General features: G+C 44.7%; 1 protein-coding gene across 4 annotated transcripts in view; it reads right to left on the bottom strand.

Annotated features, from left to right (window-relative positions):
* LOC113626476 (kinesin-like protein KIF16B) overlaps positions 1 to 19,843 on the bottom strand; it is a 280,843-nt gene that overhangs the window by 139,517 nt on the left and 121,483 nt on the right. For all 4 annotated transcript variants that reach the window (XM_027118145.1, XM_027118146.1, XM_027118147.1 and 1 more), the window contains exons 13-15: positions 8,555 to 8,674; positions 7,357 to 7,408; positions 5,322 to 5,459 (exon numbers count right to left, since the gene is read on the bottom strand). In XM_027118145.1, the coding sequence (XP_026973946.1) occupies positions 5,322 to 5,459; positions 7,357 to 7,408; positions 8,555 to 8,674 (310 nt within the window). The remainder of the gene's footprint in view (positions 1 to 5,321; positions 5,460 to 7,356; positions 7,409 to 8,554; positions 8,675 to 19,843) is intronic.

Here is a 19,843-nt window from a genome sequence, read left to right as displayed (position 1 = left end):
AATACAATCCTACCTCAAGAAACAAGAAAAATCTCAAATAAACAACTAACTTTACACCTAAAGGCACTAGAGAAGAACAAACAAAACCCACAATTAGTAGAAGTAAACAAATCATAAAGATCAGGGCAGAAATAAATGAAACAAAAACAAAGAAAACAACAGCAAAGATCAATAAAACTAAAAGCTGGTTCTTTGAGAAAAACAAAATTGATAAGCCATTAGCCAGACTCAAGAAAAAGAGGAAGAGGACTCAAATTAATAAAAGTAGAAATAAGAAAGGAGAAGTTACAACGGACACTGAAGAAATACAAAGCATCATAAGAGACTACTACAAGCAACTCTATTCCAATAAAATGGACAACCTGGAAGAAATGGACAAATTCTTAGGAAGGTACAACCTTCCAAGATGGAACCAGGAAGAAATAAAAAATATGAACAGACCAATCACAAATAATGAAATTGAAACTGTGATTAAAAATCTTCCAACAAACAAAAGTCCAGGACCAGATGGCTTCACAGGTGCATTCTATCAAACAATTAGAGAAGAGCTAACACACATCCTTCTCAAACTCTTCCAAAAAACTGCAGAGGAAGGAACACTCCCAAACGTATTCTACAAGGCAGGCCACCATCACCCTGATACCAAAACCAGACAAAGATACTACAAAAAAACAAAATAACAGACCAATATCAGTGATGAATACAGATGCAAAAATCCTCAACAAAATACTAGCAAACAGAATACAGCAATACATTAAAAGGATCATACACCATGATCAAGTGGTATTTTTCCCAGCAATGCAAGGATTCTTCAATATATGCAAATCAATCAGTGAGATACACCATATTAACTAACTGAAGAAAAAGAGACATATGATCATCTCAATAGATGCAGGAAAGGTTTTGACAAAATTTGACACCCATTTATGATAAAAACTCTCCAAAAAGTGGGCACAGAGGGAACGTACCTCAACATAATAAAGGCCATATATGACAAACCCACAGCAAACATCATTCTCAGTGGTGAAAAACTGAAAGCATTTCCTCTAAGATCAGGAACAAGACAGGGATGTTCAACTCTCACCACTCTTATTCAACACAGTTTTGGAAGTCCTAGCCACGGCAATCAGAGAAGTAAAAGAAATAAAAGGAAAACATATTAGAAAGGAAGAAGTAAGACTGTCACTGTTTGCAGATGACGTGATACTATACATAGAGTATCCTAAAGATATCACCAGAAAACTACTAGAGCTAATCAATAAATTTGGTAAAGTTGCAGGATACAAAATGCACAGAAATCTCTTGTATTCCTATACACTAACAATGAAAGATAAGAAAGAGAAATTAGGGGAAAATCCCATTCACCACTGCAACAAAAAGAATAAAATACCTAGGAATAAACCTACCTAAGGAGATAAAAGACCTGTACTCAGAAAACTATAAGACACTGATGAAAGAAATCAAAGATGACACAAACAGATGGAGAGATATACCATGCTCTTGGATTGGAAGAATCAATATTGTGAAAATGACTTTACTACCCAAAGCAATCTACAGATTCAATGCAATCTCTATCAAATTACCAATGGCATTTTTTATGGAACCACAACAAAAAGTCTTAAAATTTGTACAGAGACACAAAGACCCCGAATAGCCAAAGCAATTTTGAGGGAAAAAAACAGAGCTGGAGGATCAGACTCCCTGACTTGAGACTATACTACAAAGCTACAGTAATCAAGACAATATGGTACTGACACAAAAACAGAAATATAGATCAATGGAACAGGAGGGAAAGCCCGAAGATAAGCCCACACACATATGGTGAACTAATCTATGACAAAGGAGGCAAGGATATACAATGGAGAAAAGACAGCCTCTTCAATAAGTGGCGCTAGGAAAACTGGACAGCTAAATGTAAAAGAATGAAATTGGGCTTCCCTGGTGGCGCAGTGGTTGAGAGTCCGCCTGCCGATGCAGGGGATGCAGGTTCGTGCCCCGGTCCAGGAGGATCCCACATGCTGCGGAGCGGCTGGGCCCGCGAGCCACGGCCGCTGAGCCTGAGCGTCCGGAGCCTGTGCTCCGCAACGGGAGAGGTAACAACAGTGAGAGGCCCGCGTACCGCAAAAAAAAAAAAGAATGAAATTAGAACACTCTCTAACACCACACACAAAAATAAACTCAAAATGGATTAAAGACCTAAATGTAAGACCAGACACCATAAAACTCTTACAGGAAAACATAGGAAGCACATTCTTTGACACAAATCGCAGCAAGATGTTTTCTGACGCACCTCCTAGAGGAATGAAAACAAAAATAAACAAATAGGACCTAATGAAACTTAAAAGCTTTTGCACAGCAAAGGAAACCATAAACAAGATGAAAAGGCAACCCTCAGAATAGGAGAAAATATTTGCAAACGAATCAATGGACAAAGGATTCATCTCCAAAATATATAAACAGCTCACAAAGCTCAATATTAAAAAAACAAACAACACAATCAAAAAATGGGCCGAAGACCTAAATAGACATTTCTCGAAAGAAGACATACAGATGGCCAAGAGGCACATGAAAAGCTGCTCAACATCACTAATCGTTAGACAAATGCAAATCAAAACTACAATGAGGTATCACCTCATACCAGTCAGAATGGGCATCATCAAAAAATCTACAAACAATAAATGCTGGAGAGGGTGTGGAGAAAAGGGAACCCTCTTGCACTGTTGGTGGGAATGTAAATTGATACAACCACTATGGAGAACACTATGGAGGTTCCTTAGAAAACTAAAAAGAGAACTAGCATATGACCCAGCAATCCCACTACTGGGCATATACTCTGAGAAGACCACAATACAAAAAGAGACATGAACCACAATGTGTACTGCAGCTCTATTTACAATAGCCAGGACATGGAAGCAACCTAAGTGTCCATCGACAGATGAATGGATAAAGAAGATGTGGCACATATATACAATGGGATATTACTCAGCCATAAAATGAAATGAAACTGAGTAATTTGTAGTGAGGTGGATGGACTTAGAGTCTGTCATACAGAGTAAAGTAAGTCAGAAAGAGAAAAACAAATACCGTATGCTAACACATATATATGGAGTCTACAAAAAAAAAAAAATGGTTATGAAGAAACTAGAGGCAAGACGGGAATAAAGACATAGACCTACTACAGAATGGACTTGAGGATATGGGGAGGGGGAAGGGTAAGCTGGGATAAAGTGACAAAGTGGCATAGACATATATACACTACCAAAGGTAAAACAGATAGCTAGTGGGAAGCAGCCAGATAGCACAAGGAGATCAGTTCAATGCTTTGTGACGACCTAGAGGGGTGGGACAGGGAGGGTAGGAGGGAGACGCAAGAGGCAGGGTATATGAGGATATATGTATGCATATAGCTGATTCACTTTGTTTTTTGTACAGCAGAAACTAACACAACAATGTAAAGCAATTATATTCCAATAAAGATATTAAAAAAAAAAACAAAACACATGCCCCCAATGTTCACTGCAGCACTATTTACAATAGCCAGGTCATGGAAGCAACCTAAATGTCCATCAACAGATGAATGGATAAAGAAGATGTGGTACCTATATACTATGGAATATTACTCAGCCATAAAAAGGAACAAAATTGGGTCATTTGTAGACACGTGGATGCACCTAGAGACTGTCATACAGAGTGAAGTAAGTCAGAAAGAGAAAAACAAATACAATATACTAACGCATATATGTGGAATCTAGAAAAATAGTACAGATGAACTGGTTTGCAAGGGAGAAATAGAGACACAGATGTAGAGAACAAACGTATGGACACCAAGGGGGGAATGTAGGGGGGAGGGTGGTGGTGGTGGGATGAACTGGGAGATTGGGATTGACAATATATATACTAATATGTATAAAATAGATGACTAGTAAGAACCTGCTGTATAAAAAAAAGAAAAAAGAAAAAAAGAAGTTCTTGGGCTTCCCATGGCTCAGTGGTTAAGAATCTGCCTGCCAATGCAAGGGACACGGGTTCGAGCCCTGGTCCAGGTAGATCCCACATGCCATGGAGCAACTAAGCCCATGCGCCACAACTACTGAACCCATGCTCTAGAACCCACAAGCCACAACTACTGGGCCTGCGTGCCACAACTACTGAAGCCCATGCACTCTAAGGTCCGTGGTCCACAACAAGAGAAGCCACCGCAATGAGAAGCCTGCACACCACGACGAAGAGTAGAGAAAGCCCACGCCGGCATCAACAACAACCCAATACAGCCATAAATAAATAAATAAATAAATAAATTTTTTTAACGTTCTTGCAAATATTCCATAATACTGAAATTATTTCAAAAGAAAAAAAGACATAATACCAGATCCTGTATGTATAACTATAACTATTCATAAAAAGAATGTAAACAAAGTAATAAAATTATTAAAAGAAGCTACTGTGTTAAGGTTTTGCGTTTGAAGAGCACATTTTGAACTTCACAAATTCCTTTAAAGTCTTATTTCCGTAACAGCAGCAACTTTTAAGTCAATATATAGATGTTTAATTCAACAAGACAACGGGCATTTTATAAAGAAGTTCTCCAGGGCTTCCCTGGTGGTGCAGTGGTTAAGAATCCGCCTGCCGGGGCTTCCCTGGTGGCGCAGTGGTTGAGAGTCCACCTGCCGATGCAGGGGACACGGGTTCGTGCCCCGGTCCAGGAAGATCCCGCATGCCGCGGAGTGCCTAGGCCCGTGAGCCATGGCCGCTAAGCCTGTGCGTCCGGAGCCCGTGCTCCGCAATGTGAGAGGCCACAACAGTGAAAGGCCCGCGTACCGAAAAAAAAAAAAAAAAAAAAGAAGCCGCCTGCCAATGCAGGGGTCAACAGTTTGAGCCCTGGTCCAGGAAGATCCCACATGCCACAGAGCAACTAAGACCATGCACCACAACTACTGAGCCTGCGCTCTAGAGCCCGCCAGCCACAACCACTGAAGCCCGTGCACCTAGAGCCCGTGCTCTGTAACAAGAGAAGCCACCGCAATAAGAAGCCCACGCATCGCAACGAAGAGTAGCCCCCGCTCGCCGCAACTAGAGAGAAGCCCGCGCACAGCAACAAAGACCCAATGCAGCCAAAAATAAAAAATAAATTAATTAATTAAAAAAAAGAAAAAGAAGAAGTTCTCCAGCAAAAGAGAAAACAGCCTAATGAAGCAAACAGTCTTCATCCTTCTTACACCTAAAGTGTAATTAATTCTAAGATGCACGTGTTCCCCCATGACCTAACCAACCTGTTTTCTAGAAACAACACATACAAAGAACTCAGAACCAAAAGCCAATACCTTGATTGAGGTGCGTGGCCTCCATGATCTGAACACCGTTCACAGAGCACTGGGACCCGCTCAGGGGAATCAGTGTCACCGTCCCCCCGACATTTTCAAAGATGCAATGCTCACTCTGCAAGTCGAGGCCGTGAAGAACTAAGACGGGAAAACAGAGGAAGAAAAGATTTCCTTTGGTATCTAGTGCGATGATTCCCAACCTTCATTTATTTTCTCATATTCTTTCTTTTCCATACAAAACTGTGAGATGAACATTTATGTGTAGTGAGAAAACTGAACTTCAGCAGTTCCTGGCATCAACTGACAGACCCATCCCCTGAGTGCTACTCGGTGGGTCTGGACATCCCCTGTATAAGGGAGTATACACGTTCATTTATTTCATCCTCGGGGAGAAAACAGTTGAGTAACTTGTCTTAACTGAATACCACTGAGTCACTCCTGCTTCAGTCTAAATAACCTTCCTCCTCCAGTTACCCAAAGGTCACAGTAAAATGGAAGAGACAAAAAGGGCCCCGTGGTTCAAGGATTTCCTGTGACCTCCACACTTACCGCCACTGTGTTCCAGGAGCACGTACCAAAGGTAAAAGGTGAACACGGCAGGGCATGGATCCTGGGAGGCCCGAGGAAGTCTACAGAAGTCCTGAGATGACCCAGCCACAGCCTGTGCCGATTCTGAGAGAACCTGACCCCCACAGATCTCTCAGAGCACGTGGCTGCTCAGGGCTACCGACTCCCATCCGACCACCCTGAGCTGCTCGTGTGTGACGAGTGGCCAGGCATGGACGTGAATGCCTGTCACACAAACCTACGTGATTTCAGGCCCAGTTCTTGGCCAGCTTCTCAGAAGCACAAGCCAAACGGCTCCCACTACTCTCCTCAGAACTGCACTACTGGACTTTTCTGTTCACAGGAAACGTGTTCTTAGCCCTTACCGCATTTATAACAAACCCAAAGGTCACATGTATTGATAGTTTAATGGTGAGAGGAAGAGGCCTGACACCTAGTTTCACCCAAAATCAGCTGAATCCAAGGACTTCCAGGAACTGGTTTCCGGCTCTCCCAGATTCACTATAAATAGTAAATACACATAGGAAATGGGAGCTTTGGCTTGATTAATAGCTTACACTTGGCATGAAAGCAAGCTCATCGCCAGCAATTCTAAAACCAGCTGAGAAGATATAATTCTTCCCCTGCCAATCCCCACCTTGCCACACACACATGCACACATGCACACGCACTCTACCACCGCCACATGCATTCCCTAAGTTATGCTACAATATAAAGCCTGGCAAGACCTCACCTGGGTACCTCACAAAGACTTTGGGGAAAGCCAGAAGTCTGTGTGTGTGGATGCTGTGTACGTGTGTGTCCTACTTTCTGTCCTCAGCCTTGCACAGGTAAGTGCCGACTGGGAAGGATTTCCCATCAAAGGGCCTTATATCTTTTATCTGTACCTGTTAGCATATTTCCACTGTGACAAGAGTAAAGTGATTTAACTAACAGCATACTTGAAAGGCGTGACTGAGGATAGAAGGCATGCAGGGTGGGGGAAAGGATTCACAGTCCCATTTTATTCACTAACTAACTGTTCTGTGTTAGTCATTTGACCTGAGTTCAAAATTACAGAAATACACATACTGATCAATATTGTATTTGAAACGTTTTCTTTTTTATAATTACTTCAATGTCAGTCATTCCAAAGAAATTTATTAAATGATTTTTAAAAAGTCATTGGAGGACTTCCCTGGTGGTGCAGTTGTTAAGACTCCGCCTGCCAATGCACGGGACACGGGTAAGAGCCCTGGGCCTGGAAGACCCCACATGTCGCAGAGCAACTAAGCCCGTGCACCACAATTACTGAGGCTGCGCTCTAGAGCCCGCAAGCCACAACTACTGAGCCCGCGCACCACAACAAAAAGTAGCCCCCGCTCGCCGCAACTAGAGGAAGCCCGCACACAGCAACGAAGGCCCAACACAGCCAAAAAAAAAAAAAAAAAAAAAAAATTGCGAAGAGGAAATGGATAATGATCCTCACCAATATCTTGTTCTGTTGAAGCATCTTCTCTACCAACATATGTCTGACCTTCCTAGAGAGAAAAGTCAAGCAAAATTTATTAATAAGAACATGAGGAATGATCTGTTTCTTCCTCTTCCATTGAAGCCCAAGCAAACTGGTGACGGGTGGGCGAGCTCTGTCCCGGGCAGGCCACAGCCTCAGTGCGACTGGAGTTCACTGAGGCTCTGTAACAACAGCCCGCGGTGTCCGAAAAAGGCCAGGACTCCTGAGGCTCAGGGCTCGACAAGGGTTGGGCTCCTGTTTTGCCATCAATAACTTGCCTGTGACAGCAATCTCACTGATGTTCCCAATCCCTTCTGACAAGTCTCTCCTCTAGTGGCCAGGGGTTTCTTTGTACCTAAAGATATGGCTTAGGATATATCTAAAGGAATTCAAAATAAGCATTCAAACAGATACTTGTGTGCTGATGTGTATAGCAGCATTATTCATATTACCCAAAAAGTGGAAACAACCCAAATATTCATCCACGGACAAATAAAGTGTGGTACATACACTGGAATATTATCCAACCATAAAAAGGAATGAAGTACTGATACATGTTACAGCATGGCTAAACATTATGCTAAGTGAAATAAACCAGATACAAAAGGAAAAATAAATATATATATATATGGTTTAGGGGAGCCCTCAAAGCACAAGCGTAACACCATTCTCATTTGAAGTCATGGATCAGACAGAAGATACTAAGGTCAAGGTTACAGAGGCCACCACTGATACTGATGTGGAAATTCTGCTCTCTTGACAGGGATACCCTGCTCGGGACCAGGCCCAACGATGTAGGCAAGAGACACAACTTTATAATTAACACAAGGGACCAGGAAGCTGTATATACAACAAATCCCAGTTCGGGTGCTGGTAATTTTTCTTCCTCAGTCTGTCTGCCTTTTTGTTCCCTACCTCCCTCTTGCTGAGTCTACAAATTAGAGGGCAAAGTGAACGGATCTTCATTTAGCTTTAGGACTACATAAAACAGAAATTTCTAATACCACCGAATCCCAATGAACTTCTCAGAATCCCCAAAGGACTCAAGGATTTGTTGTATATTCTTCAGGGTCGTAGCTGCGTTCGTGGACACGGAGTATCGCACTAAACCTTGCGAGTGTCCACAGGGAAAGCTGCAACCAAGATGAGAATGTTCCAGGAAAGCAGTTTCTACCTTCAAATGATATAAGATGATGCCAGTGCTCAGAAGGTCGTCATCAATGCCAATTAAATGGGGCAGCTCGGAATCCAGAACGACCCCAATTCCTTCTTTTCTCAGGGCCAGGGTTTGTTCCTGAAATTACGAGGGAAAGAAAAGGAAAAGGTTACTTTGAGGAAAGAAAACTTCGTATTAGGTTCTCTTTAGAGTGCGAAAATGAACAATGTTTTATTTCTCACCAAGAAAACTGCAAGAAAAATGGATTGTAAGCTTCGTGTTGAAATCGTGGCATATGGTGGGCAAAGTGAGCTTGGAACATACAAAAAGCTCATAAAATGAAATAAATTTATTGCCTGATACAGATTCATATATATACATATATATATGTGTATATATGAATACACACATGCACACACACATATATATGAAGCTAAGCTCAAACCCTGCCTTCTTTAGGAAAGGTTCTAGGACCACTAAACCAGAAAGCAATCTTTCTCCCTCTTCAGAACCTTTATTTCACTTAATACCTAGAAGTCTCCTGACTTGTTGGTTCTTCTTTCCAGTTACTAGGGTCAAACTGCACATGGACCTGAAAGCAACCCTTTCCTGTGCATTCACTACTGTGCACCAGAGATAACTGACCCGCTGTGCCCTGCATCACCTTCTATCCACTGATCATTCCCACCTACACACAAATCTGCTACAGAGCTCCCATCAACCACTACCACCACCATCTCCCTTGGCCCTGCATCTCCCTCCAGCTGCCACCAATTTCTCTGTGCCACTTTAGAGAAAACCACCTCCAAAGAGTTCCCTACTTGCGGTCCTCTAGTTTCCCCCCTCCGGCTCTCTCTTGAACCCACTTCCATGGAGTCTTTCATCCCAGGGACTCTAGTGTCTACAGTCACTCCCTTGATGATCTCATCCTGACTCTGCAATCTACACAGTTGTCCCTGGGTATCCATGGGGGATTGGTTCCAGGACCCCCAAGGATACCAAAACCCAAGGATGCTCAAGTCCCTTATATAAAAGGACATCATTTGCATATATCCTACGCACATCCTCCCCTATATTTTCAATCATCTCTAGATTACTTATAATACCTAATACAACATAAATGCTATGTAAATAGTTGCAACCATAGTGAAAATGCTATGTAAATATTTGCTGGAGCATGGCAAATTCAAGTTTTGCTTTTGAGATCTGAAATTTTTTTTCTCTGAATATTTGTGACCGGTGGTCGGTTGAATCTGTGGATGTGGAACCCGCAGATACGGAGGGCTTGACTGTATGCCGACAGCTCTCAAATCTCCAGGCAGACCTCTCCCTTAAAACTCCATCCTCGTGTATAGAAACCTGCCTGCCTCGGTATACCTGTGGGGCTACCAAGCAGGCGGCTCACACTTAACACCCTGAAAGACCAGCCCTGATGCCCCCTTGCCTCCCAAACCTGCACACTAGCCCTTCTCGGTAAACACCAATCTTCCTTACAGTTGCCTGGACCAAAAATCAGGCTGTTCTTTGCTCCTTTCTCTAAACCCTAAGGCGCTCGGTGTTGACTCCACCTTCAAAATAGGCCCCCACTCTGACGACAAACCACTGCACCACGTTGCTGCCCGGCCCCAAGTACCATCACCCGCACTGGGATGGCCTCAGTAATCCTGGCCACACCCACTCGTGCCTCAGCCAGAGCCCACGCTCTCCCCGGCAGCCAGACGGACGGCAGGGCAGGCCACTCCTTTTCTCGGGTCAATTACACGGCCTCCTCTTCTCTGAGTAAAACCCAAAGTCTCTGCAAGGGTCTACAAAGCTCCAAGTGCCCTCACCCCTTGCTGACCTCCTGACGCTTGCCCCCCGCCCACGCCTCTCCCGGAACCCCAGCTCCTTGCTGTTCCTCAAACTTGCCAGCCGGCCCTCACCTCAGGGCTTTGGTCATTGCTGTCTCCTCTGTTCCTGTCTACTCCTTCTCTTCCCCTAGAGCGGGGCTTCCCAACCTTAGCACCACTAACATTTTGGAGCAGATGATTCTCCATTGTGGGGGGGCTGCCCTGGGCACTGGAGGATATTTAGAGCATCCCTGGCCTCTACCCACCAGATGCCAGTAACACACATCCCTCCTCCGAGGTTGTGACAACCAAAGATGCCTCCAGACACTGACAAGTGTCCCCTGGGGAACAAAGTGTGCCCCAGTTGAGAAGAACTGCCTTCAATTCATACATAACTCGGCCCTCATTTCCTCTGCTCAGAAGGCACCCTCCCCATCACCCCACACAAGACAGCAGCCACCAACCTCTCTTGTCCTGATTTGTTTCCCTCTTAGCAATGATCACTCTACGACATGTTATATACAAGTTTATCACTTGTCTCCTGACTAGAATGTAACCAGTGCCTTATTTCGTGCCTGGCACAGAAGAGCTCCTCAATTAATATCTGTCAAGTCAATGAATGAGTGGGTAGATACTCCGAGTTCAGAGAGATGCAGGAAGGAAGGTCAAGAGCAATCTCACAAGGAAGAGACTGAGAGGCCCTTCACCATCAGGCCCATCTGCCCTAAGGCAAAAAAAAACCCTCAAAAACCAGGCTATGAGGCAATTCCCAGGTGGAAAACAGACAGACCCCAGAAGAGTGAAGGTGAAAACTCCAGCCTTGAGGTTGGGCTGTGCTGAGTGGAGACTGGGGCCCATCCAAGAGCAGGACACTGTGCTCTGTGACCACAGGCTGATGGAAGCAGCAGAGGAGACAGCCCCGTGCTGCCAACGGGGGCCCCGGGTCAGGGATGCTCCGAGCGAGCCTCTTCCTCACCCACTCCTGCGACGGGACACACTGAGCACAGCACAGCTCTGGACTCCAAAGCCCAGAGCTGCCCGAAACAAAAGTGGAACTCTTCATATTCCTGGATCAAATAAATGGATTCTGTATCATTTAAATGTTAAAACAGTCTACATTCTCTAGCTGAAGAATTCAGAACCTCACAACCTTGCAGACCAGGGGACCCTGGGAGGTTCTGGGAAAGGGCTGGGGGAAAGAGAGAAGTCCCCAGCCTTCACCTCTGCAGACACTGGGGCCTCCACCGCACACACGCGGAGTTGGAGTCGGGCCAGAGGGCAATGGAGCGGAGCAAGGAAAAAAGATGGTTTAAAAAATAAATAAATAAAAATCACCACTTGAGGGAAAGCAATTTAATTTAACAACCATTAAATAGATACGCAGAGAAAATGACCAATGCATAACTTAACTTCAAGAAAAGGAAATGAAGCGTAGCACTGTTCTTCAATTACTTCTCTTATCAGACGGGCTTCCTCTCCGGGGCCCAGAACCTCAGGCTTGGCGGCCGGAGACTTCGTTCATCCTGATACGCCGCACCGAGGCCCTTGCAAATCCTGGCTAAAATGAGCGCTCTAAATAAACCAACCCCGACTCCTGCCTCTCCGATATCGGTGGAATTCGTGCTTTTCCTCTTGCCCACAGAGCGCAAACAGAAGTGGAAAGTCTGTGATTTTTCTTTTTAAAGATATATATTACACTGGAGAATTTACTCATACAGCCCCATCTCATGAAACAAGGCCTGCTAGCTCTGAACTGTGACAGCGCTGCACACACGGCAGGTGCCTCCTGGCCATGGGCTGCTCCAGGCTTCCAGATCCATGTGAAAAGGAGAGGGACTGTTTCTCCTAAGTCCAGAGACATATGTATTTTCTTTCTGCATAAAAGCAGACAATAAACCAAAAGGGGGCGGGGGGAGGCAGTATTTTAAACTCTAATAGCTCCCGCTCAAACTAGAGAAACTGTTTTGGACTACATCCCAGTTTAGTTTGATATTCTTTTTTTTTTTTTTTAACCCACTGAAAAGCACTTTTTCTTCCTTCCTTAAAATAAATCTCATAGACTTAGAAAATCATTTGAAATTCATAACTTCAGGGCCATTAGGTCAAAAGCATTACTTGTCCCCACCCATCCCCAACACACACACACAAACTCTCTCTCTCTCACACACACACACACACACACACACACTTCCATACATAGAATGGGTAAAATCTGAATTAAGAAAAAGTCTCTCAGGATTGGGAATGGGGGCATATGAATTTATGATTAATGCCGCCCTAAAGCTCTATGACATTCAAGCTGCATTCACTATATGATATTATAAAAGTGTCACCTCATAAAACTAAAAACGGGAGTTTAAATCATTGTTCGAGTGAAAAAGTAATTTCAGACAAAAATATCTATCACTTATAAAATATCTATTGAGTGGCACCTACTGTCATACATGAATGATGAAATACCTCTTTGATAAGATGGAATACTTAACAGAACAGAGCTGGGGATCCCTTTCCCAACTCCAGGCACACGGGGTCCCAGAAAAAGAAAGTGGTCAAATATGTACAGCTGCACATATTTTGTATTCAAACAAAGCTTCTGGCAACCAATATTTGTATAAAAAGGAAACTACCGCCTGACAAAAAGTATAAAAAGACAGTATCCACTCAAACATCATGTTCATCACATTTCCAAAAATACGTTCAATAAGTTTTTTTCAACCCCTAAATCTAAAACCTGTGTCAAGGGCTGAGATGGTGGCAGCAAATCCTCTGGTACTTGCCGGCGGTTCAGGTGAGTGGCCGGCAGGACTGCCCAGATCAAAGGGAGAAGCCACAAGGGCCTGGCTCATTGGGCGTGTCCCATATAACCCCCATACCCCTTCATTAGACTCAGCAGGAATCCTCCCTCTTTTCCTCACAATATCACATCCTTAAAATCCAGCACTGGGGACTTCCCTGGTGGTGCAGTGGTTAAGAATCCGCCTGCCAGTGCAGGGGACACGGGTTCGAGCCCTGGTCCGGGAAGATCCCACATGCCATGGAACAACTAAGCCCGTGCACCACAACTACTGAGCCTGCGCTCTAGAGCCTGGAAGCCACAACTACTGAGCTCGCACGCCACAACTACTGAAGCCCACGTGACTAGAGCCCATGCTCTGCAACATGAGAAGCCACCGCAATGAGAAGCCCAGGCACCGCAACAAAGAGTAGCCCCCGCTCGCGGCAACTACAGAGAAGCCTGCGTGCAGCAGTGAAGACCCAACGCAGCCCAGAATAATTAATTAATTTAAAAAACAAACGAACAAATATCCAGCACTGTGTCTGTCAAAATGCAACAACCTTCCTGAATAAATAGGTGAAAATCAAGACAAAAACTTGTCAATAAGAAGCCTATGTTTCCCTTTCAAGAAGCCTTCCTGAGAGCCAGATCTTGCTTGGGAAATACTGGGAAAATTTTGGCGATGTGTCTGGCCTACCTGAACTAAGGGTTCTCAAAGGGCAGAAACTGTGCTTCCTCACACGGAGTACGTGGGGGGAATATGGTTCCACCAGGCACAGAGCAGTCACTCAAGAAGTGCTGATTATTCGGCACTGTAAGTTGTAAGTGATTCTAAGTTGTCAGAATTTTTCTGGTGGAAACTCAGTCTTTGAAGAATCATGTGCTTCCCTAACTAGGAGCGTTGTATGGAGTTGCCTCACAGCAGAAAGAGCACTTAACTTCTGCAAACCCGAGGCCGACAGCACTGATCAGAAGAGGAGGGGTCACCACAGCCAGGGCTTAGAGCACCTGCCCAGTGCGGGTATGAGGAGGAGGGAGGGGGTCAGGCAGACAGGAGGACTTTCATAAAAAATGAAATTATCCTTCCTCTAGCATAAATGCTTTTTAATTAAAAAAAAATTGTATGTGACTTCATTTGAATTTAACAGAAGGAAAAAAGCAACTGAAGTATTTGTTGAATTTCAACCAAATGTTTCTTCACTACAACAGACACTTCCTAAAATATGCTTCTAAGTTAAGACGTTACAAAACACATTTAGAGGTTGACAGCACTGTGTCTGCATTTTTTCCTATGTGTTTTGGTTTTAAGTACCATTCCCCAAGCTTATAGATGTCTGAGAATATCCACGTTCTGCCCTTGCACCTGAACGACACCGAAGCTGTGTCACTCTGGGTCGTGTTCATACCTCCTCTCTCACTCAGAATGTGGAGGAGGTAGTTGGCTCCACTCTCTTCAGAAATTAAATGCTGCACTAAGGAAATATGAAGCCAGTCTGACTTTTGGTCTATGGCAGATAATTCGGTTTTCTGCCTGGATGTCTGAAGATTTTTTCCTTTACCTTTGAAATTCAATAGCTTAATTAGGATAGGTATTGGTGTTAAACATTCTGTTCTCTGAATTTTCCAGTAACATGATACATTCTTCTAATCTGCAGACTCAGTTCTTTTGTTTGTTTCTTTTTCATTTCCTGAAAGTTACCTTGTTTTATATTCCATTTTCGGTTTCATATGCTGACTGTCTACTTCAGGGATGCCAATTATCCTTACAGTACATTGTCTTTTCATCTTTTAACTTCTGATTGCTTTAATGTCATGATCACTTCACTTGTGTTCACTGAGACTATCAAGCCTTTAATTTTTTGTAATTTGATTTCAGTGGCATCTATTCTTTCCTTTGGTATTTCTAATTTTATTTATTGGTCCTGCGGTGGTTGTTGTTTGGGACCTCAGTCTTTCTGTAGATCTGCAATCTCTCTTTTTTCATCTCATTCTCCTTTAATCATCTTGCTGTGTTTAATGAATTCACACTTTTCATTAACTTGTTCCACAGAATGAAACAACTGTAAGGACTTCCCTTCTATGCCTTGAGGTATGTTTTCATCTAGCTCCGGATGTTTTCTCTTTTACATGCTATATCCCCGTTTTTTCTTTCTCTTTGCCTATCCATCCATCCATCTATCCATCCATCCATCCCACCTATGTTTATATAACCGCCTTACTCTTTTTCTTCATCTGTGTGTGCTCAGGTGTATCTCTCCGGAAATTCTGCTGCTCCAACACAGGATAGGCAACTCCTTGACTCTTTTCCTACTGTTGCCCCATCTGTGATCTTTCTAGTTTGAAGACTGAGTGGGTCTGTGTTCTACCCACCGTTCTCTAGCCAGATTGAGTGACAGGGCCAGGAGGTCTCAACTGAGGCACGGTAAAGGCTTTGTTCGAATTCCTGGGCTCTGGCCTCTCTTAACAAAGGTCATTAAATATCCTCCACCGGGCGCCTTCCTCCTGCCTGCAAGGAGAGCCCACTGCAGTGGGAACACTGGCTCTCAGTTTCCCTGGTCTCAGAGACTCAGCTCTGCTTTCCACTTCATCCCAGTTGCCGCCATTTCTATGATTCCTCCATAAGAAGAGGAAAATCACCGTGTTCCTCCCCAGATCTGAGGGTGCGGGGAGGGCTTCTAGAGTCCTCACTGACTCAGCTCCTGAGGTGCAGGCCTAGGAACCCCACCCCGGCCTCCCCTCCTCAGCGGCCAGCTCACGGCCCTCTTCATCGGCTTCCTGTTAGTGAGTTCGTGGAGGTGTTTCTGCTGTCATCTCTTCATTTCTTTGAAATGTGTGATGTCATCTCCAATGCCTATTCTCCACAGTCAAGAACAGGTATTCAGCTGGCTACAAAAAGGAAGAAGACAAGGGTGCTCCAGGTGTGGGGGGAGGGGTCTCTTGAGCAAAGGTCCGGTGGCAGAAAACACGTGCACATACACAAGGGACCACTGGACGTTCATTTAACCGATAAACTTGGTCTGGAAAAGCCAGGCCGATGGTCATTATTTGATTCAGAAACCGGGAAGGCACCGAGAATTTTGAAAACAGAAACTGGCTGATACTCAGAAGATGAACCTGGCAAGGACGCTCGGGATGACTAGGAATAGAGGGAAAAGGGAGGCGGAACTGGGATGGAAGGAATAGCTTGGTGGACGCCATGCAACAAATAGTTTAGACTGATGAACCTTAAGTAAAGACACCCTTCTCAACTGTTTTACATATTCCTCGTAATGAGAAATAAGGAAATGGGGGGAGTTTGCAAGAAGATTTTTATTGCTAGGAAAACGAAATCCTGACGGTTCCCAGTAACACTTTCCAGACAGCTCACCAAGCGGATATTGTTGACATTAAAAATCGCCCACCGGGTTTCCCTGGTGGCGCAGTGGTTGAGAGTCCGCCTGCCGTTGCAGGGGACGCGGGTTCGTGCCCCGGTCCGGGAGGATCCCACATGCCGCGGAGCGGCTGGGCCCGTGAGCCATGGCCGCTGGGTCTGCGCGTCCGGAGCCTGTGCTCCGCGACGGGAGAGGCCACAGCCGTGAGAGGCCCGCGTACCGCAAAAACAAAACAAAACAAAACAAAAATCGCTCACCAATTTGACTAGCAAGTGTTGTCAAGTAATTTGCATGTTTCTTTCATAATATACAAATGGTAAATAGTCATTGTCAACACAAACCAATTAGCTCTGAAATCCTGAAAGTACACACATTGGCATTCACCCAGAAGCTACAGTTTCTCGTATATTCTCGTGCACAAAGAAAGAATCCTGTCCATCTAACAGAGGAAGGAAACAGCCACCAAGATTACCAGAGAGTCGATGAAGCTGTGCTTCAACCACCATCCCACCTTCCTCCACCCTTTGTTCATGTAACCTGAACCAGCGGTGATGAAAAGGAATAAGGATCTCCCCTTCACTTTCCTCCAGGAAACAACTTTTTATTCTTGCTATGCTCCCAGAGAGCATGGTGAGGTGAAGAAAAACAACATTTGCTGGCTAGAAGCATGTTCCATGTCCCTGCAAGGGCTGACTGGTAACACATAAGCCTTCGTGTGAGAGCTCTATTAATGCTCTTGGAATGGTAAAAGATTTTCTTAAACTACAAACACAGGGAAGGGAAAGAACAGCCTGTGAGAGTTCAGGACTGGAAATCTACCTACACTGAAAAGGTCTGGCAGGTACCACAGACCCAGAGAGGCCAGGGAGGACCAGGAATCAACCTTCATCAGAATGAGGATTAAGGAAGGAGATGGTTCTGGTGAGAAGGCAGAATTAGCAATCCACAGGTTGAAAAAAGAAAGGAAGGATCAAGTGGGTCAACCTAGAAGTCACCCTGTTCTTCTCCTTGCCTCTAACCCCACAGCCAACCATCAGCAGGTCTACCCGCATGGCAGCAAAATCATCCAGGACCTTCCGTCTCCACCGCCACTGCCACCACCACCTCCTGCCTGGTCTCCGACATCCAACTGTCCTTCTGCTTCCTCTCTTGCCAGCCTACAGTCTGTTCTCCATGCAACAGCCAGAGCCTTCTTTCCAGAATGTCAAGAGGTCACACAGAAAACTCTACAATATTCTCATGCATTTGGAATAAAGTGGCACCAGCAGCTCACTTCGTCTGGCCCCTACCCACCTCTCCAACCTCACCCCCTCTACTCTCCACACGACTCCCAACACTCCAGCCACAGCGGCTTCCTCATTCCCACTGCAGGGCCTTTGCACACGCTGTCCCCGCTTGCCCGGGAAAGTCTCCCCTAAATCTTGTGGCTGGGCCCTTCTTGTCAGTCAGCTCTTATCACACATGGTGCCTGCTCTCTAAAGATCAAAGACACCAGTAAGGTGGACAAGGTCCTTGCTCACGTAAAGCTCACCTCCTAGAGAGGAAGCGCACCCTTCCTCCCGCCCCCCCCTCCCAGGGACATTCCATCACTCCACCTGGCTTGCTGTTTTCAGAGCACTCCAGTCTATCAAAATTATGTATTAGTGTATTGTCTGTCTGCTCCTCCAGAAAGCAAAGAGTGGGTCCAGGACAACACATCAAGCCCAGGGAATGAGAGAGCAGGCTGGGGTCAGTGAAAGGCAAACTACCGCTCTGACTCCAGGGCTGAGACTGTGTCTCACCAGTCCTATTTATACGTTCCCTGCCAGGCAAAAGCAGCTCCTGAACCTCAAAAGAATGCTTAAAATGGCCAGAATAAGTCAGAAGCTTATAAGGGAATGTTGTTTACATATGAATGGATTCCAAAAGATAATCATCATAAATAATTTAACAAGTGTCCACAACATCTGTACCTAGCTAGCATCAGGAAGTTGATATCAGATTGGCACCTATTACATCATAAAAACTGAAGTAGGAATGCAAAAGCCTTGCTTTTTACAAGACTTTCAAACAATCCACATTACAGTACCTGCGGTCAAAAGAGACGTACTTAGAACAGACGGAGAACAGTCCCGGACTCACCGGGGCAGAAACAGGAAGGGAAGAACCTGACTACCTCCTCACCTCCCCGGTACCAGCAAGCCGACATTTCCTGGCATTGTTGGGAGTCAGTCCCTAAACAGTAAATAGAATTAATATTGTCCCTTTAATGAACAGAAGCTCTTGGGGCAGTTCAATTTCCACTACACCTCCCACTGCAGAAACATCATTCTCTATTTAACGCTAAACAGCTAACTGCTGGCAGGCAGTTCAGAGAGATGCTATGTACATCTTTCTGATTAAACAGTCCTCTGCTGGCTGAGCAAATCACCCAGATGTCGGTATTTAAATTAGGCAAAATGCATAATACCAATTAAAGAAATTACGTGTGAAAATATGCAAGAGCAAATTTCCTCACATTAATATTTAACTAGACTTTTTAAGTGGAGCAGGGTCTTGTGAACACAAGTACCTTGGTATATTTGACCTAAACGGAAGCCCAAAATACTCAGGAGGGTTCACCAGGAGGTTCTACAAGGGCATTTTTATACAGTACAAACTTGAACCCAAGGTAAGAAAGCAGAGTGAAAGGATCACTTTAAGTGGTGTGCTGTAACCCAGAAAGCTTCAATCTGACACTGGTCTTAAACTTCGGTCTCGTAAAGCTGGCTTGCTCGTTTCTTACCCACAGAAATACGTCACACTTGTCTCCGCCTCCAGCCTTTGCTCAAGGGATAATGGCTTCTTGGGACAGCTTTCTAGTTCTTTCCCCTCCTGAATCTTACCCATCCTTCCCCTCCCTGGGGAAACACGTAGAGCCACGGGGGACCCTTCCTCTCGATGACCACAGTTACCTGGCCCGATCACCTGCATCTCAGTCAAAAATGACTAGTGCCTTTATATCCATACACTGCTTGTCTCAACTGCTAAACCAGTAGGTCACTCAAGGAGTCTCTAAAACACCATGCCTGAGCCCTGCACTGGTCCTTTAAATAAGCATCCCATTTAAAGATGGACCCGGGTATGGGTATTTTTTTACACTCCCAGGTATTTCACATCCATAATTTTCTGTATCCCCCAAAGCACTGACACCTCTGTTCTGCTGGGTGCACTCTGAGGATGCCCAAAGGGTAAGTGCTACAGTTTATCCTCCAGCCAGCTTCTTCTGCAGCTCATTCAGCTCACACTTACGAGCATCTGCTACTACTTGCCAGGTAAACTTAAAACTGTCTGCTAGATTACATAGAAAATG

The sequence above is a fragment of the Aethalodelphis obliquidens genome, unplaced genomic scaffold (genome assembly GCF_003676395.1).
Source record: "Aethalodelphis obliquidens isolate GAN/ISIS:26980383/991018 unplaced genomic scaffold, ASM367639v1 scaffold18, whole genome shotgun sequence".
NCBI classification, from domain to species: Eukaryota; Metazoa; Chordata; class Mammalia; order Artiodactyla; family Delphinidae; genus Aethalodelphis; species Aethalodelphis obliquidens.
The sequence above is the reverse complement of the archived record's forward strand: the minus strand, read 5'-3'. Positions and strand labels throughout refer to the sequence as shown.